Below are 20,409 nucleotides of genomic sequence, written 5' to 3'. Positions count from 1 at the left end.
GGGGAGGTAGACTAGCATGTCTACCCTAGCTACTAGCACCTGAGGGGAGGTAGACTAGCATGTCTACCCTAGCTACTAGCACCTGAGGGGAGGTAGACTAGCATCTCTACCCGAGCTACTAGCACCTGAGGGGAGGTAGACTAGCATGTCTACCCGAGCTACTAGCACCTGAGGGGAGGTAGACTAGCATGTCTACCCGAGCTACTAGCACCTGAGGGGAGGTAGACTAGCATCTCTACCCTTGCAATTATCACATGAGGGAAAGATAGATGGCGCACCCAGTCAAGTGTTGACAATTTTTGGCGCGAAATTCTAGGATGTCTTAACTGGGATTTTCCAGTCGATAAAAAAATGAAACTTGGCGGCGTCTTGGAGCCCGAGGTCATCAGTAATTAGTACACGCTGGTCTTACACCGCGGCTCTCAGGCAATTCGCTCGTCTTCTCAACTGGAATAAACCGCAAGCTTGTTATTGGGGTTTGTGATGAGTTCGATAAAATATGATCGTGGCATTATTTTTCCTAAACTGTTTCTCTCTCTCTCTCTCTCTCTCTCTCTCTCTCTCTCTCTCTCTCTCTCTCTCTCTCTCTCTCTCTCTCTCTCTCTCTCTCTCTCTCTCTCTCTCTCTCTCTGAGCCAGCTGGTTGCTAACTCACGACTACCTTGTATGCCAGCACCAGCTGTTGTTGGGGGCGTAGGGGGGGTAAAGAGGGGGATGGCAGGGGTAGAGAGGAGAGAGAGAGAGAGAGAAAGGAGGTGGCAGAGGTAGAGAGGAGGTGGCAGAGGTAGAGAGGAGGTGGCAGAGGTAGAGAGGAGGTGGCAGAGGTAGAGAGGAGGTGGCAGAGGTAGAGAGGAGGTGGCAGAGGTAGAGAGGAGGTGGCAGAGGTAGAGAGGAGGTGGCACGTTAGAATCTCTTTAGCGTACGGAAAGTAGACGCAAAGTGAGAGTAGATAAGAGCTCACACAATAAATAGTTTCCCCGAAAAAACAACATATGACAAGAGTCAGAAATGTCTGAAAGCACTGGATTAAACAACTGATTGAGTGTACGGTTGGTCTCAGGAGCTGGTGCTCTACCTTTCAAGCACGTCTAGGTGAGTACACACACACACACACACACACACACACGCGCACACACACACACACACACAAACACACACACACACACACATCACACTCCAAACAGCGGGTATAATAATAAGCCAAAAAATTACTATTTTAATTTTTTCTCCCAGGATGCTGCAGAGTGGTGAATGCAGGTGGAGTAATAATCCGTGGGAGATAGGACGGACAAAGCCACTATAAGGCGTGTGGTGCGCTCCAAGAGCCGGCACTGTCTCATGCTTACTCATACCTCATCTCCTTTACTGTGTCATCTCCTTGATAAGATTAGGTGGAAGTGAGGCTTGGAGGAGGTGTGGGGGGGTGTAGAGAGGTGGGAGGGGGGGTTGAAATTCTTGGGAGTGTTGGAGTTTTTCTCTATTTACTCAGGTACAGAAATACTACTTTTGACTCCTGTTAGCAGGAGTCAAAACTTCCCTTTTTCACACATTTATTGCTGGGGGAAAAGGGGGCGATCAGTTGAAGACAGGTACCCAGTCAATCTTCCCCGGCCAGGACTTAGGTTAATGTGATCGTCACGATGTATTCACCTAGAGATACTTCCCCTAGAGATACTTCCACCTAGAGATACTCCCCCCTAGAGATACTCCCCCCTAGAGATACTCCCCCCTAGAGATACTCCCCCCTAGAGATTCCCCCTAGAGATACTCCCCCTAGAGATAATCCCCCTAGAGATACTCCCCGCTAGAGATACTCCCCCTAGAGATACTCCCCCTAGAGATACTCCCCCCCTAGAGATACTCCCCCTAGAGATACTCCCCCCTAGAGATACTCCCCCTAGAGATACTCCCCCCCTAGAGATAATCCCCCCTAGAGATACTCCCCCTAGAGATACTCCCCCCTAGAGATACTCCCCCTAGAGATACTCCCCCCCTAGAGATAATCCCCCCTAGAGATACTCCCCCTAGAGATACTCCCCCTAGAGATACTCCCCCTAGAGACACTCCCCCTAGAGATACTCCCCCCTAGAGATACTCCCCCTAGAGATACCTTAATGTAATCGCAGCATCCTGGCGTGAGATGAGACGCAGCATCAATCCCGCAAATAAATTAATCCCATTTCCTTGTTGCCGGTAACTGATGGAGCGAGTTTAGTGGAGAGATTGGTGGTGGTGGTGGTGATTGTGGTGGCTGGTGGTTGTTGATAGTGGTTGTGGTACTAACGCTGTTGCTAGTAGTTGTAGTCGTTACCACCAAACACCCGTTACTCCCTCCCCCAGGAGCCGGAAACCTTGTCCAACACAGCCTGATGCATCCGGCCCTCCGCCTGTTCCTTTCCACACCCATCATCATAATAATAATATGCACTATACACCAATATTTAACCCAATTACCGCCACTCACATTACGTGTTCGAGGACAAAGGTCGACATTATTGAAAGTTAAAAGGAATGGGAAATATTACCTAGCACTTTATCACCAGATGTGGCTCTGAATGGTGGGTCCCTTGGTCTCTTTGTTGGTGCTGGTGTGTGGGGGTGTGGGGGGTAAAGTGTTGGTGCTGGGTGTGGGGGGGTACAGTGTTGGTGCTAGGTGTGGGGGTGTGTGTGGGGGGTGTACAGTGTTGGTGCTGGGTGTGTGGGGGGGGGTACAGTGTTGGTGCTGGGTGTGGGGGTCTGGAGGGGGGTGTGTGGGGGGTACAGTGTTGGTGCTGGGTGTGGGGGGATGGTACAGTGTTGGTGCTGGGTTTGGGGGGGTGTACAGTGTTGGTGCTGGGTGTGTGGGGGGGTACAGTGTTGGTGCTGGGTGTGTGGGGGGGGTACAGTGTTGGTGCTGGGTGTGTGGGGGGGGGGGTACAGTGTTGGTGCTGGGTGTGTGGGGGGGGTACAGTGTTGGTGCTGGGTGTGTGGGTGTGTGGGTGTGTGTGGGGGGTGCAGTGTTGGTGCTGGGTGTGTGGGTGTGTGGGGGGGTGTAGAGTGTTGGTGCTGGGGGTGGGGGTGGGGGGGTGTACAGTGTTGGTGCTGGGTGGGGGTGTGTGTGGGGGGTATACAGTGTTGGTGCTGGGGGTGGGGGGGTGTGGGGTATACAGTGTTGGTGCTGGGGGTGGGGGTGTGTGGGGTATACAGTGTTGGTGCTGGGTGGGGGTGTGTGTGGGGTGTACAGTGTTGGCACTGGGTGCGGGTGTAGCCCTTTAACCATTTGGTTAAATGGCTTATTAACCGCGGTAGTGTTACTTAGACCTATCCCCCCGCGGGTGGGATACCAATAGTATACTAACCAGCCTACCAGTATACCTCGTGACATAGTTCAATCTTAAGGTAAACTATTGGTACACAGATACCAATAAGCAGACTACACCCTTTGCTGTATAATATGAAGGAATTTCTTTATCATGCCTTGTCATTATTCATCAAGAACACTGACGAAACATCTACATCTTTTCTCGATCATGGCGGCTTTGTTTCTATTTATTTAGGAGTTTGCGAGCTTGGAACTTGACAAGCCAAGATCATTGTTGTTGTGGACTGTCTTGTGACGCATTGGAGCTCTCATTTATTGAGTAAATGTCAATTAAGCCACCATGAGTGAGGAAAGATGTACGGGTTTCGTAAAGGGACACATATATACAATAAATCTTGGTCCAGTGATGAATATGTAGTCGGCGAGATTGCAGCTTTAGTGCGTTCGTACACATGTCTGTCCGTTCGTGTTCTTCGGTATCTGGATTCGTAAATAACCACTGAAGTACAATAATCCATATTTAAGGCTTTGAGTTCCCTTTTAATTCATTCAAATTTAAATTTTCTTTATAAAATATAATTATTTAATTATAAAATATAATTATTTAATTATAAAATATAATTATTTAATTATATTCGGTGCATTAATGTTTGAGCAAAACTTAGAAGGTCATATTTTTCCTCAGAGGCCGAGAGGAAACAGGTAACCAATCAGTGAGGGGAAAAGTCATTCCGACTAGAACATTATTGGTACATTGAACAAATCCACTTGAACATTGAACATTGAATAATTATTGGAACATTATTCTCTTCTCACCCTCCCACTTTTATTAACTTTCCACTCTCTCTCTCTCTCTCTCTCTCTCTCTCTCTCTCTCTCTCTCTCTCTCTCTCTCTCTCTCTCTCTCTCTCTCTCTCTCTCTCTCTCTCTCGCATATGTTTCTCCTTAGAAATGCATCTTTTATTTTTCTTAGATTGTATATATATATATATATATATATATATATATATATATATATATATATATATATATATATATATATATATATATATATATATATATATATATATATATATATATAAATACAATCAAATTTTCCATATTATTAGTTTTAATAACATTAATTGTACAAAGTTCGTGTCAGACAAGTTCTCTGGAAATGTTCTATCGCGTTTTATATTTTGTTATAAGAAGAAGTTGGTGTGTTTACAGTGTACTGTCGCTTGGGACCAACATCATGGCGGTGTAGAGGCTGCCAGCGCCATCTGTTGCCCGGACGATACACTACGTCGAGTTACCAGTCTGGAAGAATTATGTGATATTTGGTGTGTGTGTGTGTCATGTTTATACCTACTAAGTACCCCCTTCACCCCTTCCCAGAGGTCACAAAGCCCTCCTCTTCCACTACCCCCTTCCATACCCCTTTCCTATGCTCTTCTACTGAGATACCTATCCTTCCACCCCTCTCAAAGACTATCCTTGTCCCTGAACCCTTTCCCCGTATCACTCTCCTCACAGATATATCACAGGGACTCTCCTCTGCTTTCCCCCTCTTCCACACAACCCCTGACTGTCTTCCTCTCCCCCTGCAGGTTACACGAGGTGCTGTCGTGGGTCCTCGAGGTGCCGGAGCACTCAGGGGCAGGGGAGGCCAGGGTCACCTGGTCCCTCAGGTACCTCATGGACGCTCATCACCGGGAGACATTCTCCGGAGCCGACTCCCGAAGAATGTCCACTCGTCTCGCTATCCTCAAGGATGACATCCAAGCCGTCCTACCCATAGCCAAGGTGAGGGGAAAGGTGTGGAAAGGGGTGAGAGGAAAAGCTGGTAGGGGGATGGAGGAGAAGGTGTGGGGGGGCTGGGAGAGGGGGAGAAGGGGGGAGGGGAAAGGGGATGAAGAGTTAGGATGAGAGATGAGGGATGAATGTAGAGGGGGTGAGGGGGAGATGCTAGAAGAGGGGTGATGATTTGTAAGGGAAAGTGTGGACTGAAAGATGCTTGGAGGAGAGAGAGAGAGAGAGAGAGAGAGAGAGAGAGAGAGAGAGAGAGAGAGAGAGAGAGAGAGAGAGAGAGAGAGAGAGAGAGAGAGAGAGACAGAAAGAGAGAGATTGAGAGAGAGAGAGAGATTGAGAGAGAGAGAGAGAGAGAGAGAGAGAGAGAGAGAGAGAGAGAGAGAGAGAGAGAGAGAGAGAGAGAGAGAGAGAGGTCTCATGGGAGGTAATATGAGTGAGAATGGGAAGATAAGAGGGGAAAGAGGATGAGAAAAGACGATAAATAACGATCCTTAATTACCGTTTATATATATTGTAAATATATTATTTTTGTACATCAGCTAAAATAGCACATTATAGATCTAAAATAGGACCTATATCTTACACTTATCTACCTAATCTATTATCACGATAGACAGGATGCCCTGTGGAGATATTTGGTTGGGAGAGTGAATTGTTTGTATTAAGATAAAATTCTTGGTTGGAGAGTACTTCTTGACTCCTGCTTAAGCCTGACTCCTGATCCGGATTTTAGTTCCATGAGACAAGAAGCAGTTTAGAAACAGCTTTATCACGACGTGATATAGAATACTGCACACACTCACACAGCAAAAACTGTTTTTTATAGTGACAAGGCGAAGGGTTGCAATGGTGGCAGCGATGGTGATGGTGCTGGTGATAGTGGTGGTGATGGTGATAGTGGTGGTGATGGTGATAGTGGTGGTGATGGTGATAGTGGTGGTGATGGTGATAGTGGTGGTGATGGTGCTGGTGGTGGTGGTGATGTTGGTTATTTGCTTATTTATGGAGAAGTTAGATCTAGCTCTTTATGCACAACCTGCTAACTTTCTTGTGTCTTTTGAGTTCCACAACTTCTTCTTTCAGTGTATTCCACTTGTTGACCAGCCTTGCAAGGGGTACAGGTATTTCCTTACATTGTTGACCAGCCTTGCAAGGGGTACAGGTATTTCCTTACATTCCTTCAACTGATTACGTTCCCAGCTTCCACCTGTATCCTCTTGTCCTACTTTCTGTCAGTTTTAAGAGGCAGTCCTTGTGCATTTAGTCTATCACCATCAGTATCCTGTATGTTGTAACACTGTGATAGTGGTGGTTATAATGGTGGTGGTGGTGTGGGTGATGGTTATAGTTGTGGTCAGGTTTGATGAGTAACGACACATATGTGTCTCCAGAATTTAATAAAGAGGCCCGTGTGTGGGGGCGGAAGATGATGACTCCACCCTTATGGGGCGGGGTCCCTCGCACGAGTGGGTGGAGTTTTCAGAAAATTGAGTCTCTCAGCCAGCAACAAAGGCTCATTCTAGAAAGCACTGGGCCCACAAATTTATTTTTCTTTCATTTTCCAAGCGAGCTCCGTTCCGATGGCTGGTCCCCCTGTGCGGGCCAGTAAAGTAGAGAAGGGGAGAGAGCAGCGTGTGTATACTGAGAGTGTCGAACATAAAGTCCCCGCGGGCTGTGAGAGAGAGAGAGAGAGAGAGAGAGAGAGAGAGAGAGAGAGAGAGAGAGAGAGAGAGAGAGAGAGAGAGAGAGAGAGAGAGAGAGAGAGATAGACAGAGAGAGACAGACAGAGAAAGACAGAGAGAGAGAGAGTGAGAGAGAGGGAGAGAGAGACAGAGACAGAGAGATATGGTTATCTTCCTCTCTCTCCACCCTCTAATCATTGAATAGTTCCCTTTCCTTAATCGTTGTCCTTCTGCACAAGTCCTGCATCCATCCCTCGCCTGAGGATATACACATTCCCTCCCCGCAGGTTTGACAATACCTCTTCTTCCTCCTGCCGTATATCACAACTCCCCCTTCCTACTTCACCGCCCTTCTCCACCGCCCATTATCCTCACCCTCTCCCCTTCTTTTCTCCCTCTCACCTGAAGTGAGAAAGATGGGGCCATAGCAAGCACAACTGGAGATATTTGAGATTATCAGAGATGTTGCAAGGAGGAATCTGCCGAAGTGAGACGCAGGTGAGAGGTTGCTGGTGCAAAGAGGATATTTGTGGAGGTAATAAGAGAAGGAGCTAGCACCCTGTGCTGGCCACTTGTTAAACATCAGGTCATTGCCTCTTGCTTGCACACCATGCATGGTGGTGGTGGAGAAGATCGTGAGAATGAGGCAAGTAAAACATCAGGAAATGAAGATATTCTGCCCGTTGTAGCACAAAGCTCTGTAGAGAAACCATCGGGTATCATCACTAAACACGTTTCTGTCACAGCAATATACTTAAGCACCAATTTGAGGCACCCAGGAGGACAAGCTCCCAAGTCACCTTCATTCTCAGTGTTGTTATATGATTGGGAGACATTACACTGTGGAAGTAACGCAGATGGCAGGGCCCTTCAACAACGCAGAGGGCAGGGGCCCTCCAGCAATGCAGAGGGCAGGGGCCTCCAGCAACGCAGAGGGCAGGGGCCCTCCAGCAACGCAGAGGGCAGGGGCCTCCAGCAACGTAGAGGGCAGGGGCCCTTCAACAACACAGAGGGCAGGGGGCCCTCCAACAATGCAGAAGGCAGGGGGCCCTCCAGCAACGCAGAGGGCAGGGGGCCCTCCAGCAACGCAGAGGGCAGGGGGCCCTCCAGCAACGCAGAAGGCAGGGGGCCCTTCAACAACGCAGAGGGCATTGGCCTCTGCGTTATTGGAGACCCCAATAACAACACTGACAAATAATCCCACTCACACACACACACATGAAATGAAAGTAAGGTTTCAGTGCGTCACTTTCATTCGATATGTGTGCGGTGAGTTAGTTGTTCCAGGGGCCGTTATTGTCAGGTTCTCCACATATTCTGCCACATTCAACTGAGCTCCGGCTTCGCTGTTCTCTCCCCCCGACATACAGGGAAGAACAGGTTGAGCCACGGGAGCCAACATTTGTGTCATCAATAAACCAAAGATACCGACACATGTCGCTGTTGCTTCTCTTGACAACTATATCAGTTAAAACATTCGTGTGTTTATGAATGTGTATAGATCTATTGCGAGTAGTATTAGCGTGCGTATCTGTATTTTTAAAGGGTATTATTTCACTCTTTTTTTTTGTTTTGTATCGTTACATTTGTATGCATTATTCACATTCTCTGTAATTACACTTTCTTTTATCTCGTCTGTTACCTCTTTCCACCTCCCTGGCCTCGTATCTCCCTCAATTGCACTACTTCCCTCCCTTGTATGTCCCTCTCCTTCCTTGTATCTCCCTCTCCTCCCTTCTATCCCCTCCCCCTCTTCCCTTCGCCTACTATTAATCTCCCTCACATTCCGCGTGCCTCAGCTCACGTGCTGTCATGCAAAAGTAATAGCATCCTTGTACCTCTTGGAAATACTTCAGCTCACTACACACGGATAATATAACACCTGGTTCCTAGTGCCTCTATCCCCCCATCACCACCACCCTAATGTTCCTTGTATTTACCCGTATTGCATGCTGTATTTACCCCATAATGTATATTGTATATTTACCCATGTGACACTGCTCTCTAACCAAAGCAAGGTGTATATATATGGGGATGAGAAAAAGTACTGGAGCAAGCACATTACCCTGGGGGGGACTGAGCTCTTCACAGGTGTCGGGCTGGCGTGTGAGGGTGTGGTGATGGAGTTCTCTCACGTGTTGGTGTCTCCTGCGACAGAGTTGGTCGGTGGTGAACACGGCGGTGTTGACGGGACGACAGGTGTCCCGGGCCATGAAGGTGCTCATCGTCTCTCAGGCCGGCAAGGTGGCCGACGTCACCCTCCAGTCGTCTTGCAACTGTACCGACGAGGCCGCCCTCAAGGTAATGATGCTCCGTCCAGGTCTGGTCTACGAGTGCCGAGTGTTCCAGATTAAGGCTTATTGCTGGGGTGTTTTTTTTATTTTTTTTTTTTGCCTCGAGGTGCTACTTCAAGGGAGATTTTTTTTCTTTACTGGTTTAAGTTCCACTTGGGGCTGTGGTAGGATGTGTAATTCTCTCTCTCTCTCTCTCTCTCTCTCTCTCTCTCTCTCTCTCTCTCTCTCTCTCTCTCTCTCTCTCTCTCTCTCTCTCTCTCTCTCTCTCTCTCTCTCTCTCTCTCTCTCTCTCTCTCTCTCTCTCCTGTTGTTATTCCTCCATATTCTCAGCTTTTCAATTTCATCTTTGTTTCTTTCCTTCCATTTCTGTCTCACTTTATTCCATTCTTCATCTTTCCCTTTCTCAGTTTCTCTCTCTTCTTGCGCCTTTCCCTTTATATTTCTACTCGCCATACCATATATATATATATATATATATATATATATATATATATATATATATATATATATATATATATATATATATATATATACTCATATGTTGTGTATGTACCTGAGAAAGGTATATACACAACATATGAGAGGATTAGAAGGGGTTTTTAGGTCCACACAAATGCAGATTCTATGTTCTATTTTTCCTACTATTCCTCTTTATTTAGTTTTTACTGTATATACTTTACTGGACACAGTAAGTTGCACATTACAACTCGGTGAATACAGTGTAAAGTTGAAGGTTGTGTCTTAGAGCCTCGCTGCTCCAAGGAACGCAACTGTCCTTATAGCGGAATTAGGTTTCTAGTACTTAAAATTCCAAGTATTCTTCTTCTCCTTCCCACTTTCCATCCCGTGAAAAGTTGGTGGTACTTATAATTCTCTCCTCACCGCATTTTTGGAGAGACTTTCTGCAAGAAACTTTCTAGTACGATATTTTAAGCTGGGAGCTTAAGTCCCTGAGACATATTTGGTTTACTTCCTCTCTCTCTCTTTCTCTCTCTCTCTCTCTCTCTCTCTCTCTCTCTCTCTCTCTCTCTCTCTCTCTCTCTCTCTCTCTCTCTCTCTCTCTCTCTCTCTCTCTCTCTGACCTTCTCCACCTTTCCAGGTGTCGACATCATGCACATCGGTGTACCTGGACGGGTCTGAGGTCCGCGGGAGCCACAACGCCACGGTAGTGGCCCGCTACGACATCCTCACCGGCTCCGCCTCCTTCACCGTGTGGATGCCGGAGCTGCCGCTCACTGTGTACGTCGGAGACACCAAGTTGTCGCAGGTGAGGGGCTGGCGGTCCCCGGACCCGGCCACCACCGCCACCTACTCCGTCAAGTTGGCGTCACCCGTCATCGTGGTGCCGCACGGGGCCGCCACCACCACCTCCCTCCACCACGACCTCCACGACCACCCGGAGGATAATGCGGTCGTGCCGCTGTGTTCCGTGCGCTATCAGCAGACTCTTGTACAGGTGGGTGCTCTCTCTCTCTCTCTCTCTCTCTCTCTCTCTCTCTCTCTCTCTCTCTCTCTCTCTCTCTCTCTCTCTCTCTCTCTCTCTCTCTCTCTCTCTCGTAAAATAATACGGTCATTAATAACCGTGGTATGAATAAGAATGTTAATTACCCCTGATAATTATATCAGCTTAATTATAATAATTACAAATTTGTACTCTTAATTAGGAGAAAATCAGTAGGAGCCACGAATCTTAATTATGTTAAAGATTATTTAATCTTAAGTTGATAATTAATACTTATAGTTATTAAATCGTAATTACATTAATAACTCATAATAATATGTATTATTTTCAAGATTTCAATTATCAGAATAATCTTAGCAAAATAAGCTTAATATTATCATAATCTTAATTATCATATTAATTCAACTATAATTAGCTTAATAATTGCCATAAGAAGAGAACAAGTTCCACTAAGACGTCTGAGAATGTAGTAGAAGGCTTCCAGCAGTCTCGGGAGACTATGGAGTTGCTCTCTGGTTGTCAGTCTGGAGTGGCTTCTCCAGTTCGCAAAGCCAGGGTATGTTGATACGGAGGAGAAGCTGTTACCCATGCAGCAGGTAGACAATAACATCATCGTTACTGTCTAATGAGTTAGACAGGAACAACCTATGCATGAGAGTCACCTGAAGATGTTTTGGGCCCCTTGTCCAGTCATTATAGTCGGGCGTGTCCCCCGATGGGAGTAAACCTCGGTGTTAGTGACCCCTGGTGTTAGTGTCCTCGGTGATAGTGACCCCTGGCGGGTGTAGACCCTGGTGATAGTGACCCCTGGCGGGTGTAGACCCTGGTGATAGTGAGCTAATGTTCGGTGTGGTGCAGGTGTACGGACGGTTCGTGGCAGTGGACGACAACAGCGGACGACAGTCGTACCTCCTCTCCCGGCGGGCCCAGGTGCGGGTGACGGAGCTGGTGGCCCACCTGCTGCGTGTGGCCGACACCTCCGTGGCCATCCTGGACCACACCACGCTCATGGGCCGCGCCCCGGGCCGCACTGAGGTCCAGGTGAGGGCCACTTCCTTACATAACAACCACACAATATATATAAAAAAAGTGTTTTAATATACATTTTTGTCAAGCCGTTTTCTTTGTTTACGCTTCAGGTTAAGGGGAAACACAAAAAATTGCATTTTTAACGGGTTCCAAATTGACTGAGTGATCAGCCAATTCCAGCGCCAGGCTTCAGGGGGTGCCAGGTTTCAGGAATGCCAGGGCTTCAGGACCAGGCTTCAGGGGGTGCCAAGCCTCAGGGCCACTGACCCCTGAAGTCTGGCCCCCTGGAAGCACCTAAGCACTTACGAAATTTGCACCTCTTTGCTCTATCGTGGCGGCTTATTCCCCCATTCACTAAACAATTTACGACCTCCGAAGAGTTACGACTTAGCCCATAACAACAACAATAACCTTGAGGTTTAAGACGACCTCGTAGCACTTGGAAAGTCGTAAACTCTTTAATAAATACTAAGCCAGTTTTCCAATATTATCTATTAAACCACACTCTCAAATAGCCTAAGCTACTCTATCCCTTTGAGATGTAATTTTTCTTGTCTGAATAAACATACTTGAACTCAATGGGTACTGTCCTTTCAAGCAACTTTTTCCCCCTCATGTACTGCCGTTTAGGTTATGTTTACTTTTGTACTGTCAGATACTCACTGTCGTTTAGATACTGTTCTGTGCGGTACTAGGTACTATCTCCCCCATGTCTAACTCTCACGCGCACTGAGACACTCTCAGCCCCCATTTTTCACAGCCACTTCCCCCCCCCCCATGCAGGTACTGTCGCCGATCACTGGCCGGGTGATCGGGGCGAGGGAAGTGCGTGTGGGCTCGGACAAGGTGTGGGTGAGCAGGTTACGGGCCGCTGTCATCTCTGGTCTGACTCTCTCCCTACAGCCAGACTCTCACCTTCCTGACGGCTACTCCGCTATCACCGCCGTCACCCCAATCCTCACCGCCAAGTACCAGGTACACTCTCTCTCTCTCTCTCTCTCTCTCTCTCTCTCTCTCTCTCTCTCTCTCTCTCTCTCTCTCTCTCTCTCTCTCTCTCTCTCTCTCTCTCTTTCTCTCTCTCTCTCTCTCTCAAGTATCAGGTAAACTTTATCACTGTCAAGTACCAGTACTCTCTCAATGCCAAGTACCAGGTACACTATATAATATAGTATAGTAGTATAATATAATCGTATAAAGCCTGGTGTAGCCCTGTATCGAATTATACTGCCACTTCTAAGTGGTGTATAGTCTTATATATAGCTTTATATTACAGGCATAGTTTTGTATATATATATATATATATATATATATATATATATATATATATATATATATATATATATATATATATATATATATATGTTTCATTGAATATGACCGCATATTCTGTATTTATTATTTTCTGGTTTAGGGCTTCTATCCCTCTAACTATTTTCTTAGCATCAGGGCTTAATTGAAATAGGAGTACTCCAAAACTCATTTTCGTACTTTTAAGGTGAAGAAAAGAAGTGATTTACTATAGAGTGTATTACACTTATTTGTATAATTTGCACGTCGTGCAAATTATACAAATAAGTGTAATACACTCTATAGTAAATCACTTCTTTTCTTCACCTTAAAAGTACGAAAATGAGTTTTGGAGTACTCCTATTTCAATTAAGCCCTGATGCTAAGAAAATAGTTAGAGGGATAGAAGCCCTAAACCAGAAAATAATAAATACAGAATATGCGGTCATATTCAATGAAACATGTTTGAAAGAAAACCTGCTGCCAGTATACACCAATATATATATATATATATATATATATATAGGGTTGTATAACCTTGTGTAAATGTGTTATAACCTTGCATAGCTTCGTATAGTTCTGAGTAGTGTTTTGTAGCCTGGTATATTTCTGTACTAGACACAGTTCTGTACGAGACACAGTTCTGTACTAGAGACAGTTCTGTACCCCTGGGAACGACAAGGGGAAGTATTAAAAGGTCATTCCCCCTGCCCCCTACAGGAGGGCCTGGTGGACGTGTGGGTGGAGATGAGCGATGGGGTGGTCATGCCCCTAAGAGAGGTGCCGCCCTCCCACTACTCCCTCAGGGTTCGATCCCTGGATCCTGAAGTGGTGGCTGTGGCGCCCTCGCCCCGCACCGCCCAGCCAAGGGTCATCGCTATAGGTCACGGGACAGGTGACCTCCTCGAGGTAAGGTCACAGGAGGTCAGACTTGGGGTGATGTATTATTCAGAGATTAAAATTAACAACAATTATAATAATTAGTAATAATAGTCAACAACAATAATTAATATTACTAATGTTAGTAACTACTAAATGATTTCAACACTAACATAAAATACTAAAAAAAACACAACATTCGCGAGACAATCCATTAAGGTATAGTTCACTAAATACTCTCCTAAGTATATTTAGATCAACTAAATACTTGACCTGGAGGTCACGTTAGGTCAGGTCAGGTCACAACACAACCGTTATCTTCAGATGACTAACAACCACTAACAGCCTCTTAACAGCCACTAACAACCACTAACAACCACTAATAGCCATTAACAGCCACAAACAGCCTCTTAACAGTCACTAACAGCCAATAACAGCCATTAACAACCACTAAAAGCCACTAACAGCCATTAACAGCCACAAACAGCCATTAACAGCCACTAACAGGCACTAACAGCCTCTTAACAGCCACTACCAACCACTAACAACCACTAACAGCCACTAATAGCCTCTAAACAGCCACTAACAGCCACCTAACAGCCACTTAACAGCCACTAACCATCCACTACCCCGTGTGCGTGGACAGGTGAGCCTGGAGGTGTCAGAGGAGTGCGGCCACCGCAGGGCGTCGCTCGCCAGTACCAAGGTGCACGTCAAGATCGACCTGGGCACCACGCCCCCGCCCGCGCCGCCCGCCCTCGACAATGACCTCCGCCCACACCACTCTCTCACCGACGACCCCGCCCACCACAAGCTTAAGGTCAGCTCTCTCTCTCTCTCTCTCTCTCTCTCTCTCTCTCTCTCTCTCTCTCTCTCTCTCTCTCTCTCTCTCTCTCTCTCTCTCTCTCTCTCTCTCTCTCTCTCTCCCTCTCTCTCGGTATTAACATATATAACTATTATGTCAATAATATGAAAGTTATGAAATAATTCCGCTAGTAGAAATTTGTTATTTCATTAACTCAGTTTCATTAACTCAGTTTCATTAATTCAGTTTGTTGAGTGTATGTGTAGTGGTAGTTTGTTGATAATGTGTGGTGGTAGTAGTGGTAGCAGTAATAGTATGTTGTGGTAGTTTTTGTACTGCATAGTGGTAGTTTGTTGATAGCGTAGTGACAATGGTAGTGTGGTAGTTGCAGCGTATGGTGAGAATGGTGGTAGTTTGTTGACAGCGGTAGATAATGACAGTGACAGGTAGATAATGGGGGTTATGGTGATGGTATAGTGAGTGGTGTCCATCTCCCGCAGGTTCACGTGTCAGAGTTGCCGCACGCGGATGCCGCAGCCCCGCACAACCACCTCATGCTGATGGCGGAGCAGCCGCAGGAACCCACCATCCACTCCCGCCTCCACCCGCCCCGCCCTAGCGGCGTCACGCCCCTGGAGGTGGGCATGTACGTGCTCCTGGCCGTGTTCGGCGCCGCCATTGTGGTCTTCGCCGCCTCGTACGTGGTGTACACGTGGAGTGTACGTGGCGGCAAGCCCATGATGCCCCCGTCCCACCACGCCCGCCGCGCCTCACACCACAACCACCACGACTCCGTCACCAATGCCCACGACTGGGTGTGGCTGGGGCGCGCCACCTTGGAGAGGGCATCGGGCATGGGGATCTCTCCTCCTTCGCAGTCAGCTTCCACGGGCATGATGCCCCTTAGTGACCTCAATGGCAACAGCCAGGAGCAGCAGCTGCTGCAGCAGCAGCAGCAGGAGCAGCAGCAGTTGCAGAGTACCTGGCAGGAACTGCAGCGTCTGTCTCGTGGGTACGACCCATGCCCCGCGCCAATCAACATTACCACTAACCCAACTGCTGATGAGGAGACTGAGACGACCCCACGCCTGGCTGCGTCAACCCACGCCCCTAGTGACACGACCCACACCCCACGCCTGGCTGGGTCAGTCCATGCCCCTAGCGACACGACCCACACCCCACGCCTGGCTGGGTCAGCCCACGCCCCCAGCGACACGACCCACACCCCACGCCTGGCTGGGTCGTCGACCTTCACTCGTCCGTCGCGCAACGGGCGCCGCGTGACCTTCAACAACCTGAGTGAGGAGGCAGCAGCGGCCTCCAGCAGCGAGGAGGAGCGTCCCCCCATCCCCCCTCACCGTAACATCGGCGTCACCGCCAACATGCCCGACCACAACGACGCCAACCCTCCGCCCGTGCCCCCTCACGGCGTCAACGTCATCACCAACCCTCTGGAAGATGGGTATTCTGGCAGGCAGGGCATGAGTGGGTATGAAGGAGCTACTCTGAGCCAGCTGCAGCAGGCCTACACGCAGCAGCAGCAGCTCCTCCACCCCTCACACACGCAGCCTCATCAACACACTCACCAGGAGAAAGAAATTTCAGACCCCAAGTTCGTGGAAGTGAACGCCGACGATTTTGTGCGCCTGCGCGGTGTGTGCCGAGGGCGGGCGGGACAGGTGCGCCGCGCCACTATCCTGGAGAACCCGCTCCTCTCCTCTGCTCTCCCGGACAACTTCAGCGTCACCGACCACCTCGACAACCTCCCGCCATCCATGGACTATGACCAACTCATGGAGTACTTCTCCAACCTTAAAGAATCCAACGCCTGAACCTCTGACGCCGCTGGGGATGCAAGAAACTTGTTGGTGCCATAGTGGATGCCTCGCCAGGATGGTACCTGCCACGAACTTCGGGTACCCGCTTCGAAACCCGGGCACCTGCCTCGAACTTCGCGTACCCGCTTCGAACTTCGGGTTCCCGCCTCGAACTTCGGGTTCCCGCCTCGAACTTCGGGTTCCCGCCTCGAACTTCGGGTTCCCGCCTCGAACTTCGGGTTCCCGCCTCGAACTTCGGGTTCCCGCCTCGAACTTCGGGTTCCCGCCTCGAAACTCGGGTGCCCCTTGACCGCACCAACCTCAAAATGGAAAAACTGTCTCGCCTCACAAACTATAACTCGTGTACTCGGTGAATCCCTGAAGCGTGCCAGCCTTGTGGCTTCATGTCGCGTGTGCGCGCGCGCCTGTGAGCGCTGCATAAACTGAGACACGCCCCATCGTTGGAGCGTGCGCACATAAGGACGCTTGGCGCACTGTACATTTCCTATACCACGTTACATGGAAGTAACTGAGAATTATAGTGACTGCTGTAAATGACGCAAAGAATTTTGCGACATGAATAAGATGTATATCTTTGTTCAAGTGTTCATCCTAGGCTAGGATTATATGTCAGCTGTATGTGTGTGCTAGTCGTGTTGATGCCGGAGTGCAGGGGCACTGGTCGGGTGCCAGGGAGGGGTGTGTGTGTGTGTGTGGCACAGACACGCCCCTCTTGGCACTCTGCCGTGTTGACGTGTATAGAAGGATGTAACCACGTTTTCCAACTCCTCGGTTGCTGTGAAATCCCGACGCAGCAAAGCAGAGCTTAAACAACAGCGTTTCTGGACTCGATACATATTTTATTTTCAATAAAAGTCTTATGAGATCGGAAGGCTGAGTCTTGTTGAGAGCCTCGGACGGCTGTTGTGACGAAGAGTGGACGCTGCTGTATCTGTACTCACAGCTTAAGAGGAATACGAGTATATGGTTACTGACAATGAAGGTAATTTCTAGAAATATATCATCGATAGCAAAAACAAAGCATGTTACGGTGTTTGGTGCAGTTAGACAATGCATGAGTACTTCAAATCAGTATATTACCTGCAATAATGCTAGACTTCAGTGCAACGTTACTCTCTCTTGTCGACAGGAACTCTAGAGTGCACTGTTGGCTCATGAGTGCTGCAGTATTGGCTCGCAGCTCTGCTCTGTGGGCCCGCAGGCCTGCTGTGTGGACCTGCTGTGCTGCTCTGTGGGCCCGCAAGCGCTGTTTTATGGGCCCCGCATGTGCTGCTCTGTGGGCCCGCAAGCGCTGCTCTGTGGGCCCGCAAACGCTGTTTTATGGGCCCCGCATGTGCTGCTCTGTGGGCCCGCAAGCGCTGCTCTGTGGGCCCGCAAGCGCTGCTTTGTGGGCCCGCAACGCTGTTCTGTGGGCCCGCAAGCGCTGCTCTGCGGCCCGCAAGCGTTGCTCTGTGGGCCTGCAGAACAGCTATATTGGCTTGCAGAACCGCTATGTAGGCCTGCAGGAACGCTATGCTGGACCGCAGTAGCGGTAAACTCATACCTGCTAGGGTGAGTCTCTTGGAATGTTGCTAATTTCTCGCAGTAAGTGCTGAGGGACTTTTTGCGGTGCCTATAACAGCGGAAACTTAGAGAATAGCGGCGTTGGTCTATGCTTATCTGCATCGGCCTGTTGACCGGCGCTGTAGTTCATTTGACTATCACAGTGGTCTTGTCTCTGATGTGGTCTATGAAAATGTTTTCAAATGCTCTCTGGCATGTTTGAGGCGCATTTATGACCTGTGTTGTTTCTTTTTTTCCACCTTGAGGCGTTTTGGATAAAAATATTTGCCATGCGTTTATGACCCAGGTTTTTATATCTCATGTGTTTGGAATATATTTTTGACATTCTCGTGATCTGTAGTCAGGCGATGATTTTTTGAAATATTTTTCTGATATTCTTTATTACCTGTGTTTCAGATGATGTGTTTGGTACATGTTTATAAATGCATTTGAGACTTGAAACGTTTGGAACATAGCGCGTTTATGACCAGCATTTCAGACTCAACGTATTTGGTACGTGTTTTTTTTTTTAGCACGCTTCTGGCCTCGATCTGAAACGTAACACTCTTGGGGTGTATTAATAATGCTTTTATGTTCTCTCTGGGACATATGGGAGGGAAATGGAGGCGTCAGTGGGCTCAAGCAAGGTCGACAAGAGTTGTCTTAGTCTTTTAAACCTCTAATCTTTGGCAGGGTCTGACCCATGGCCAGATATAGCCACACTCATACGGTGGATACCGTACGTCAGGGGTAGTGAGGGGGGGGCAGAGTAGAGGCAAGTCACGTCAGTGCTTTTTGTAGTGTTGGCAGGGAAGGGTTAGCCGAGGTAGCTGGCTTTATTGTTGGCAGAGAGACTACAGGCTGGAGAACGAGAGAGGACAGGCAGTCATTGGTGCTGGCGGAGGAAAACCAGTTATCAGCTTGAAACCAGAATTCGTTAACGGAATAAATATTGATGTTAGTTTCATGGAGACGGATAGTCACTGGCCGAATAAAATATTATAAGTAGATGTTGATATAAAAAAATGCCTGACATTGCCAGAATGAAGATAGATATTTAACAATAATTGGTGTTAACAATTTGACAGTAGAAATGCCTGTGTTGACAATAGGAAGTCAGGCAATTGCAGAGGCAGGTGCTCAACACTAAATGCTGGCAAAAGGCTACGAATTGTTGGTACTAAGAGAATAAAGGCCGATGGTGTTAAAGGTTAATGTTGGGTGTAGAACCCTCAGTGGTGTCCGAATTAAAGTTTATCAAACAACTGTGATGTCATTGAGAGATAATGTTTAAAGTAAGGTGCTGGTTATTCTACCTCTATCATACCCCCTTGAGGTTGTCAATTGTTGACCTCTTGATGATGACAGTATGATACAGTCTTGTGAACTGTATAATAAGTGCTTGAACTGTTGATAGACTGGGATGTGGCCTCTTGGTTACTTAAGGAGTTCAGCTTAATTACAAAACCTGCATAAGTTTAGTTCAAGGAGAGAGAGAGAATGAAGTTAAGTCCAACATTAGGTTATCTGATTTTATATTCTTTAAGAATCTTATCAGCATAATTATGATTACTAAATTGACACAGCCACCTTCTTAAGGGGGTACCAGCTCCTCCAGCAATAGAGACGTTACTAGCAGTTCCTGATTGGTCTATTGGGAGATGGTTGTCTTACCACTGGAACGAAACTATCGTTAGACCGAAACTTTCCTTCGAAGCTGGTGGGATTACCACTAGAACGGAACTATCGGTAGGAGCTGAAAAGCCTATCCCTCAAACCAGACATTTTGAGAAGGTGATAGGCCTACCACTGGAACGAAGCCCTTGTTAAAAGCTGGTAGATCTACCCATCTATCTAACATCTATGTTAGTAGATGGTAAATCTATCTATTTGACGGTGTCAAATTCTATGAATTCCTAACATTGTTATAGAGATAAAATATTTCAAAGTTGATTTGCCTCGATTTACTACCTATCGTATAAATTTCATTATAGTTGCTCTGTACCACTTGGGCTAAAGGGTAGAGCGACGGACTCGCTTCATGCAGGTCGGCGTTCAATCCCCCGACCGTCCAAAGTGGTTGGGGCACCATTCCTTCCCCCACCCCACCCCCCCCCCTGTCCCATCCCATCCCAAATCCTTATCCTGATCCCTTCCCAGTGCTATATAGACGTAATGGCTTGGTGCTCTTCGCCCATGAGTTCCCATTCCTTCTCTTCATTTTGTTTACACGAAGGTGCAAGAGAGACAATTGGAACTGAAATCTCGTTAATAATCCTATGTTCAAGAGGCTTCAAACGTGTGTTTTTCACGTGTTTTCCTGTCTCTTGCGGACTTATTCATTCATCCTCTTTTTTTTTTATTTTGTAATTGTTTCGCTAATCGTGTTCCTATTTTCTTTGAATCGACATTATAGTTTCTCGAGTATATTGCGCTTCGCGCTCTTCATTCGTTACATATGGCGCGTCTCCTGGTTCAGCCCCGTGATGGTATTATG

General features: G+C 47.6%; 1 protein-coding gene across 1 annotated transcript in view; it reads left to right on the top strand.

The window, feature by feature from the left end:
* Window positions 1–18,868, top strand: part of dtn (transmembrane protein 132C dtn) — a 106,245-nt gene extending 87,377 nt beyond the window's left edge. The window contains exons 2-9 of the mRNA XM_069324870.1: window positions 4,893–5,088; window positions 8,934–9,077; window positions 10,170–10,526; window positions 11,391–11,573; window positions 12,345–12,536; window positions 13,569–13,757; window positions 14,374–14,547; window positions 15,033–18,868. Of these exons, the coding sequence (XP_069180971.1) occupies window positions 4,981–5,088; window positions 8,934–9,077; window positions 10,170–10,526; window positions 11,391–11,573; window positions 12,345–12,536; window positions 13,569–13,757; window positions 14,374–14,547; window positions 15,033–16,364 (2,679 nt within the window). The 5' untranslated portion in view covers window positions 4,893–4,980 and the 3' untranslated portion in view covers window positions 16,365–18,868. The remainder of the gene's footprint in view (window positions 1–4,892; window positions 5,089–8,933; window positions 9,078–10,169; window positions 10,527–11,390; window positions 11,574–12,344; window positions 12,537–13,568; window positions 13,758–14,373; window positions 14,548–15,032) is intronic.
* The last annotated feature ends 1,541 nt before the right edge of the window (window positions 18,869–20,409 follow it).

The sequence above is a fragment of the Procambarus clarkii genome, chromosome 15 (assembly GCF_040958095.1).
Source record: "Procambarus clarkii isolate CNS0578487 chromosome 15, FALCON_Pclarkii_2.0, whole genome shotgun sequence".
Classification (NCBI taxonomy): Eukaryota; Metazoa; Arthropoda; class Malacostraca; order Decapoda; family Cambaridae; genus Procambarus; species Procambarus clarkii.
The sequence above is the reverse complement of the archived record's forward strand: the minus strand, read 5'-3'. Positions and strand labels throughout refer to the sequence as shown.